This window comes from Elephantulus edwardii, unplaced genomic scaffold (assembly GCF_000299155.1).
Source record: "Elephantulus edwardii isolate Elephantulus edwardi_28Jun2011 unplaced genomic scaffold, EleEdw1.0 scaffold00556, whole genome shotgun sequence".
In the NCBI taxonomy this organism is placed as follows: Eukaryota; Metazoa; Chordata; class Mammalia; order Macroscelidea; family Macroscelididae; genus Elephantulus; species Elephantulus edwardii.
This window is the reverse complement of record NW_006400306.1, coordinates 26460-35698: the sequence shown is the minus strand read 5'-3', so window position 1 is coordinate 35698 and position 9239 is coordinate 26460. Positions and strand designations below refer to the sequence as shown.

The 9239-nt window shown below is 43.0% G+C and overlaps 1 protein-coding gene across 1 annotated transcript in view; it reads left to right on the top strand.

The window, feature by feature from the left end:
- The window catches only part of LOC102848538, a 49400-nt gene that overhangs the window by 17128 nt on the left and 23033 nt on the right, over nucleotides 1-9239 (top strand). Inside the window, exon 2 of the mRNA XM_006903297.1 lies at nucleotides 7056-7273. Coding sequence (XP_006903359.1) covers nucleotides 7056-7273 — 218 coding nt within the window. The remainder of the gene's footprint in view (nucleotides 1-7055; nucleotides 7274-9239) is intronic.

The window sequence follows — 9239 nt, the reverse complement described above, 5'->3', positions numbered from 1 at the left end:
AACTAGGCAAGGATGCCCACTATCACCTCTTTTATTCAATATTGTTTTGGAAGTCTTAGCAATAGCAATAAGACAAGAGAAGAGAATAAAAGGTATCCAAATAGGCAACGAGGAGGTAAAATTATCCCTCTATGGGCCATAAAGAATTAGAAAGAAAAAGGAAAGATACTGGAGGGAGTGGCCTGATGGGTAATCTTTGCACTACTATGGTGGGTTGAGTCACGATGTCTGACCTGGGACAGTGCATGAGCGAGTCCTGTAGAAGCTGGGTTTGGCGGGATGAATCAGATCAGAGTTTTTGCTGGTGTAAAGGTACCTGAGACACCAAGATGTGAGCTGGCCTGTGGAATGCACCTCTTCCCTTTTGATGATGTCAAAGGATGGGCATCTGGGCTATAATCCCCAGAACTTCAAACAGAAAAAGAATGGGGTTACAGTCAGAATTCAAAAGAATTTTGGCAGCAGGCAAAGACTGCAGAATGGCCCCGGACCCCTGGTCCTCCGCATATGACTCTACTTGTCAAATCGCCCAACAGATTGCTGAGAAAATTCAGCAACGAAATCAGTATAAAGGAAATGGTGAAAGTACAATCAAGGTCCAGCCTGAAGACTGGAGGGCCTCGGCGAGGAGTGCCCAAACCTTGGCTCCTCGAGGAGCCTGAGGAGAGGAGAGGCTTAGGTTTTGATGAGATTCGGCAACAGCAGCAGAGAATTATCCAAGAGCAGGATGCCGGCCTTGAAGCCCTTTCCTCCATCATAAGCTGCCAAAAACAAATGAACAGGAAATTGAGAATGAATTAGATTAATAAAATGAGATCATTGATGACCTTGCCAACCCGGTGGAGAATACGGATGAGAAACTTTGCACTGAAACCTGGCAGGTGAGCATGGTGGACAGAAAGTCTATGTCGTGTGGCATGATAATGGTCATTTTATTGCTGCTCATGGCTACTGTGGTTGTTGCTATCTGGCCCACCAGCTAATGGCAGCACCAGTACCAGCACCAGCCATGACACCAGTTAGCACCAGTCAAAGGCTCAGCTCCCTCTTACACCACAAAACCTGCTCTCAATAAATGTCCTCTGTGGCCCTCCTAAAAAAAAAAGACAATTTCAAGTTCTATTCTAAAATATAATGTTGTGTATGATAGGATATTATCTATATGCATATAAAGAAGACCATTAATATGACTATTATTGAAATATCCACTCAACAGCTAAGGCCAAAGAGGATGAAATTGAAGGTTTTAACAAATTTTGCAATCCAAAATTGGCCAACCATTCAATCAAGATGCATTCATGATAATTGGTAACTAAAATGCAAAAGTTGGAAACAATGAAAAAGAAATAGTAGTCATAAAGTATGGACTTGGTGAAGGAAACAGGGCCATAAATATAATGATTGAATGTACAACAGACCCTGAGCCAGAGCAGAAAGAACTTGTGGCTAGGAGGTGCTGAACTCAGAAGGCTGTAGATCAAATGGCTACAAAATAGATTAAGGCTGTCAAACCAAACGTCTGTAGACCTGTACACCAGGCTAACACGAGAACATTACCGATTTGTTCGGTCACATGAAAAATAATCTTATAGCCAGTCCACTGTACCCCCTAGTTGTTCCTTCTTTCCCTGTAACTAGTAAAATTTTTGCTAAGTGTCCATCTTCCTCTAAAAGTAAAGCTATTTCGCTGTGCTTCCCTACATTTGTGCTGTGGCCTGTGCCTCCCCCCTCAGTGAATTTGCCTGTCCAGTCAATTTATCCACAGTACCTCTGCTCAGAGCCTGCATGGCCCTTGCAGAAAAGGGGGCATGCCAGATTGTAAGAGGTGGACTTGAGGGTTGGACAAACTTTCGCTAAACTAAGTATGACTCTGGCTTGATGTTAGCTCAATTCCACTACCGAAAGCTCTACTATGTGATACTTGCCAAGGTAGCCTTAAAAGAACAGAGTCCTGGAACCAGCCTCCTTTGCTCACTGAAAGTCAAAAAGATCTTACCTCCCTCTAAAAAGTACAGAAATTCAAGTGTAGCCTTGCCACCTTACAGGAATCATCATCAAAACAAGATAAGACTAAGTCATACAGTATTTTTCTAACCTTATAAGAAATCTTAAACTCAGAAAAGCTTGTTAGTTTCTCCACCTCAGAATCATACAACAACTACAATCCTTCAACAACTACAAGTGTTATTATTACCCTAATTTGTGTATATCCCTTGTTGGCTGAAATTTCCAATTCAAAGATAAGTTAACGCCGTGCCTGCCAGTTGATCCATCACAATGTAGTGCCATTTCACCTCTCCAAGTTTCTACAAAATCTTACTGCATTTTAAAGGAGGGGGAGGGGTTTTTTCTCACCACCCCCCAATTTTTCAGTCCACATTCAGCAAGAAGCAGATTGAGAAAGCCATAAATTAAAGGGAAGTTGTTGCCATCAACAAGGTAATAGAAAACTATCACTTATAATACTCTCAGCAAAAGGGTTTATGTTAACAACTTAATACATTCAGAGTTACCACTGTTTCACAAAATTGGGAAACCCACACATTAAAAGAGAGATTATTATAAGCAGAAAATGAGTAGAAACTAAGCATTACATGAGGCAAAAGGATTTTTCTAAACAACTTGTTATGTACTGTTGAGTCACTTACAACTCACAGCGACCCGATGTACTCAGCTCTGAACCCTGCTCTATCCTGAGCCAACCTTGTCTCTGACACACCTACTCCCATTACCCAGTTACTGAGTCAATCCATCCCATACACAGTCTTCTTCTCTTGCGCCCTCCCTCTATCCTCCCATGCATGATGTCCCTCTACAAGGACTGACCACTCCTTGAAACATGCCCAAAATATGTGAGACAGAGCTTCAGAATCCTTGCCTCCAAGGAGCAGCCTGATTTCACCCTCTCCAAGATGAACCTGTTTGTTCTAGTAGTCCATGGAATATTCAGTATTCTACTCTAGGACCACAGCTAGTCATTGTCTAGCTTTCTGACGGAAGCCCATGGCCTGGATCGAGTGCACCTTAGTCTCCAGCCTGACATGGTTGCTCTTCAGTACTCTGGCAAGGTCCCTAACAGCAGATTTTCCCAATGTAATTTTTTTATTATTATTTCTTGGCTGCTGGTACCAAGAGTGTTGCTTGTGGAGCTAGTGACAAGGAATAGAGCTGCTGCCAAACCTGAGGCACGTGTTTCAAATCCACCATCTGCTCCACAGGAGAAAGATGGGCAGTCTCCTCCCACGTGATTTAGTGTATCTGAAAAACATGCTGGAAGGTCGGCTATAAGTCCGTTCTGACTTGATCGCACCTAACAAAAAAAAAAAAACACACAAAACAACAAAAACAAAACCACTCCCCCCCCAAGAAAGCAATGTTGTTGCGGTTTTTAGGTGCTGTCAAGTCAACTAGGGGTCATAGCAACCCTATGATGTATATTTATTGTTGTTGTGTGCCATTGAGTCAGAAGTGATTCATAGCTGACCCTCTGGTGGGTTTTCAGAGGCTGTAAATCACATGAGAGGAGATTGCTCATCTTTCTTCCAAGGGGTAGCTAGTGCATTTGAACTGCCTGTCTTTGGGTTGGCAGTGTAACTACTTATCTGAATTTTAAATTAGTAAGACATTAGTTTAATAATCATGTATAAGAAAATTGCTTGTAGCAAGCATAATGTTCTAGAGAATAAAGGAGCACATAAACGTTAAAATCCATTTCATGCTTTCTAGTATGAATGGATCCACTTAAAATCATACAATTCTAACACAACATGATGTGTGGTGTGAAAGTGTTCTATCTAGACCCAATGGAAGCCCAGAAAAGGAAATGTGGATTCCATCTGGGGCAGTGGGAAGCCGAGAGCTGACAGCTCTGGAACTGGGGCTGGAGGGCACATAGAAATCTAGCATATAGGAAAGAAAGTGATTTGAGGAAGCATTCCAAGCAGAAGGAATGCTTCTTCCTTAAAATATGGGACCTGGATAAGGTGGAAACGTTCAGGATATGGTCAAATTATGCCACTAACCCCATTTAGAAGGAGGCTACTTGTCTTGTTCGCATTCAGTCGTGGCTGTGAGGAACCCAATGGCAAAGAGTGGATACAGCCCTTTTGCTCTCTGCAGGAAGTCTGCTGGGGCAGCATAAAAAAAAAAGTAAATTCAGCCCTTTCTCTCCTTTTCTGCTGACAGCATGCTGTAAGTTTAGGGTTCAACCTTGTCTTTCCAGGGATTCTTCGCCCCCTTGTCCCTTTTCTTTTTCATTTTAACTGTTACAAGGCCTACCTACTATTCACTAGCTATGTCTCTGTCTTAAGGCCTTAATAGACCTTTTTCTAAAAAAAAAAGCAAAGAAATTCAAACTGACCAAGGACAGCTTCTGTTAACCTTTTTATTTCCAGACATTAGAGTTGATAAAAGCCCTAGGACAATGGCCAGATGCTGGTATCACAGTTCTGAAAAGAAGGCATCCCCCGAACGTGCTGTTGAAAAGGGTCCCCTGGCCACAAACTAATTCTCTCCCAATTCTGTAGGTCACCAGTCCAGGTGGGCTCAGTTGCTTTCATTGCTCAGAGTCTCAACAAGCTGACCTCAAGGTGTCAGCAGCCTAGGTCTTAACAAGGAGATTCTGGAAAGAATCTGGTTCCAGTTCACTGAGGTTACTGAGAGATGGCAGATCCATCTTGAAATACAATATTGTGAGTGACAGGATAATATCGACATTCATAAAAGGAAGACCTGTTAATACCACTATAATTCAAATTTATGCACCCAAAACCAGACCCAAAGAGGAGGAAATAGATTATTTCTACCAATTTCAGCAGTCAGAAATTAATCGAAGATGCAACCAGGATGCATTAATAATAATGGGTGACTGGAATGTGAAAGTTGGGAATCAGGAAGAAGGATCAGTAGTCAGAAAACATGGACTTGGTAACAAAAAGGAGGCTGGGGATAGATTGTTAGAATTCTGCACAATCAAGCTAATTCATTGCTAATACCTTTCATAAGAAACATAAACACAGGCTATACCTATGGATTTCATCGGATGGTACACACAGAATTAAATCAATTACATCTGTGGAAGGAATCATTGGAGAAGTTGAATACCAGCAGTGAAAACTAGGCCAGGTGCTGATTGTGGAACAGACCATCAACTACTCCTACACAAGTTCAAATAAAAGTTAAAGAAGATCAAATCATATCCAGAGGGATAAAAATTTCATCTTGAGGCTATCCTCCCTGAATGTAAAAACCTACTCAGGAACAGAATTGATGCCTTGGATACAAATGAACGAAGACCAGATGAGCTGTGAGAAGATATCAATATCATCCATGAAGAATGCAAAAAGGTCATTACAAAGACGGAGGAAGAAAAAAAGACCAAAATGGATGTCAGAAGAGACTCTGAATATTGCAGTAGAGCACCAAGAAACCAAAGCAAAGGGAAGAAATCAAGAAGTTAAAGAGCTGAATAGAAGATTTCAAAGGGTAACTTGGGAAGACAAGGCAAAGTACTGTAATGAAATGTGCAAGGAGCTGGAGTCTGAAAATCAAAAGGGCTGAACTCACCCAGCATTTCTTAAGCTGAAGCAACTAAAGAAAAGCAACCGGGAGCTCCACCAGACACTGTCGACACTGGTAAACCGTTATGGTATTTGACGCCCCAATGGCACAGGTTCAGCATCACAGCAAACCCAGGTTACCTCAGTACAGCAAATTGACAAGCAGTGATGTACAAAGTGGAAGACTGTTCCTCCAAAATATAGCAACACTAGTATCGCTTAGCAGTGGTTAACCGTCAAGCTGAATACATACCGACCCTAGGAACAAAAGACATGAACTCTGTTCTATAATTAACGTCATTTCTTTGTTTATGGAGTTTATAGAGTTTCCAGAGGCATCTGGCATAGGAAGTGGATGCCACTCCTTCTTCCAAATTTGAACCAATCTGAGAGCTCCTCCAAACAGTGTCCATAATGGGTAACCATCATTTGACACAGCTGTGGCATGGTGATTGGCAACTCCAAGTTATTCAGTACAGCAAACAGACAAACACACTTGCTGTACCATTTAAAGAATGTTCATTCTCATCTTTTTTTTAAAGTCAACAGTTATTTATTGAGTGCTGATTACATACTAGATATTATTCCAAATACTTGGGACACATCAGAGAGCAAACAGATCCCTGCCCTCACAGAGCTTACAGTCTAGCATTTCCCACTTCACTTGCACACTGACCTGGGCGCGTCTGTACCTCTCTGTGCCTCAGCTGCCAAGTGGGTGGAAAATTCAGAGTCATCACAGACCCTGGATGACATGCTTGCTGTTCTGTAGATGCCAAACAAGACCCTTGTCCCTCGCCCCAGCCTACCTCTTAGACATTAGATAGGGCGGGATGTTGATTTTTAATAAGCAAGCACACTGGTGCTGGGCGTTGGAGTTGGGTTGTCTGCTCTGTGGTGATGGTGGTGGTAGAAGGGCTGTGTAGGGTCAGTGATGGCTCCACTCATTGTTGATGCTGCTGCAGCTCTTTCTGTGTAGCCGCCTTGCTGGCTAGGTCCTCAGCCTTCTCTGTAGCTGCCAGTGCTGTCTCTTTTGCCTTTTCCTTGGCTTCCTTGGCAGTTTCAACAAGTGTCTTAGAAGGGGCTTCACCTTGTAGCATGGCCAAGATGTACTCAAAACCCTTTAGTCTTGGTCACATTGCTTTTAAATCAAGCCAGACCAAATTCCTGGACAGTTCTGGAGACACCGAACAAGCTAGAGGAGATCCAGGCTTCTCGGTGGATTTTGGTCCAACCACTGTTATCAGAGTTCACACAGTAAACACAGCGTTCCTCCACCACCATCAGCCGGGCATAGTTGATGTTCCAGGTGAAGGTGGTCATGGTCTGATTCTGTGTGTCCACAATAGAGTCCTCCAGGATGGACACCGAGTGAGCAACATTGGCAGGAAACAGTCGCTCAGCCCAGTGGGCACGCTGTTGGTCTTGGTCAGGAGTCTCCGGGACAGGAGTTTCTGGTCAGGGGTAACCTCCTGGTGTACTGTGTCTTCTGTCAAGACATGTTTGCTATAGGGATTCGGGTACCGCTGCCAGAAGGCGGCAAACACTTGGTCCCAGGAACTCCGGAGCACGCTCTGGCCCAGGAAATATTTGACCACTGTCCCGGCCACGAAGGGCTCAACACCCGCAAAGCATTAGGAGTGCAGAGCCTGGGGGGCACGTGGAGGCTGGGCCAGAGCTCGGCGCCCGCCCGCCAGGCTCGCTCAATCACCACCGTACAGCTCCCAACCTTCCGCCGGGAGGAGTGGTCCATTCATTCTCATCTTAATAAAATTGTCCCAAGGGCCTGCAGCCCGAGGGCCCTCCAGAATTTTAAAGACACACCCAGTAAATGCTGTTGACTATGCTCCACCATTGGGTCCTTGTCGTCTAGGGCCAAAGCTGCTTGTGGAGGGAAAAACCATTGACACAAACCAAACATCATCAAAGAACTTAGCTTTCAATATTGATTGCATTATCCACAACCCAAGCCAAACAGAGACCAAACACAAACCAGGACTTTCTTTACGTGACCCCCATCAAGACAGGAGAAACCGGACTTCTAGAGCGGAGCCACAGCACAGCAGCCTCCATGGCCAGTGATTCTAAAAATGAAAATTTTACATGCATCAAAAGGTATTTCCAAAAGGTAAAAAAAAAAAGATATTTCCGAAAGACTAAAGAGAACCTACACACTGGAAAAAATATTTGGAAACAACAAGGGCTAATTTGTAAAATTTGTAAATGTTTCAACAACTGAAGAAGAAAAATAGAAACAACCCAGATACAAAATGGGAAGAGGACAAGAAAAGGCATTTTACCAAAGAAGACACTCAGGCCAACAGACCGATAAAGAATTTCTCACGATCATTGTTTTTGTTTTGTTACGTACCATTGAGTTAGAACTGACTCATAGCTTTCACAGAGCAGCTTGTGAAGACAAAGCAAAGTCTTATAACAAAATGTGCAAAGAGCCAGGGTCAGAAAATCAACAGGAAAGAATTTGCTCAGCATTGATCAAACTTAAAAAACTGAAGAACAAATTCAAGCCTCGATGTGCAATGGTTAAAAATGGTATTGGCAAAATATTGAACAATCCAGGAAGCATCAAAAGAAGATGGAAGCAATAGACAGAGTCACTGTACCAAGAAGAATTGGCTGACACAGAACCATTTCAGGAAGTAGCATATGATCGAGAACCAATAGTAATAAAGGATCCAAAAAAGAACCAATGTTTCAAGCTGGTCTGAAGGAATTGGCAAAAAATAAGGCTCTAGAAATTGGTGAAATATCAACTGACATATTTCAATTAACAAATGCAGCCTTGGATGTGCTCACTAGGTTGTGTCAAGAAATCTGGAGGACAGCTACTTGGCCAACTGACTGGAAGAGATCCAGATTTATTCCCATTCCCAAAAAATGTGATCCCACAATGTGTGGAAATTGTCACTAAAGCAATAAATGTTGGAGATGATGAGGAGTTAGTAGGATAGAAAAGTGATACAACCATTCAGGAAGGTGGTTTGGTGTTTTCCCAAATAGCTGAACACAGAAATTCCATACGTCCCAGCTATTCCACTGCTAGGAATATACCCCAAGGATATTAGAACTGAGACATATATGGAAATTTGCACATCATTGTTCACAGCAGTATTATTCATTATTACAAGAAATAGCCCAAATGCCCACAGTCAAATGGATTGAGAAATTGTGGTACTTTCACATGATTTCGAAAATGACTACATAACTTGGGATAGACTTGGAGAGCATTATGCTGAGTGAACTCTGTCTCATAAGGACAAATACTGCATAAGACCATTGTTGTAGAAATAGATGGCTAGTAAAGTGTGTATGAGGATCCAAGGGGGGCAGTTAAGAGCAAAGGGGTGAGGATAGGCAGGAGGGAAACCATAGGGTTGCACAATTTGGTGGGTGGTGGTGAGAAGGGTGAAGAAAATGGGAAAGATCCGGCAGGATCTGGCAAGACAAGGTAGTGGCGGGCATAGTTAAATTTTATAAAACAAATGAGTAGGAATGATTGTATAAAACACAATGTGAAGAGTCCACAATTAAGGTTGCATAGTGGAATGTACTTGGGGCAGTGGGAGGGGTGCGGGGGGATTGTGTACCAGGGAGGGAATCTTTCTTTTACTTTTGAAAGAGAGGAGTGGGGGGAGAGGGCTGGGTGGGGAGAGAAGCGCA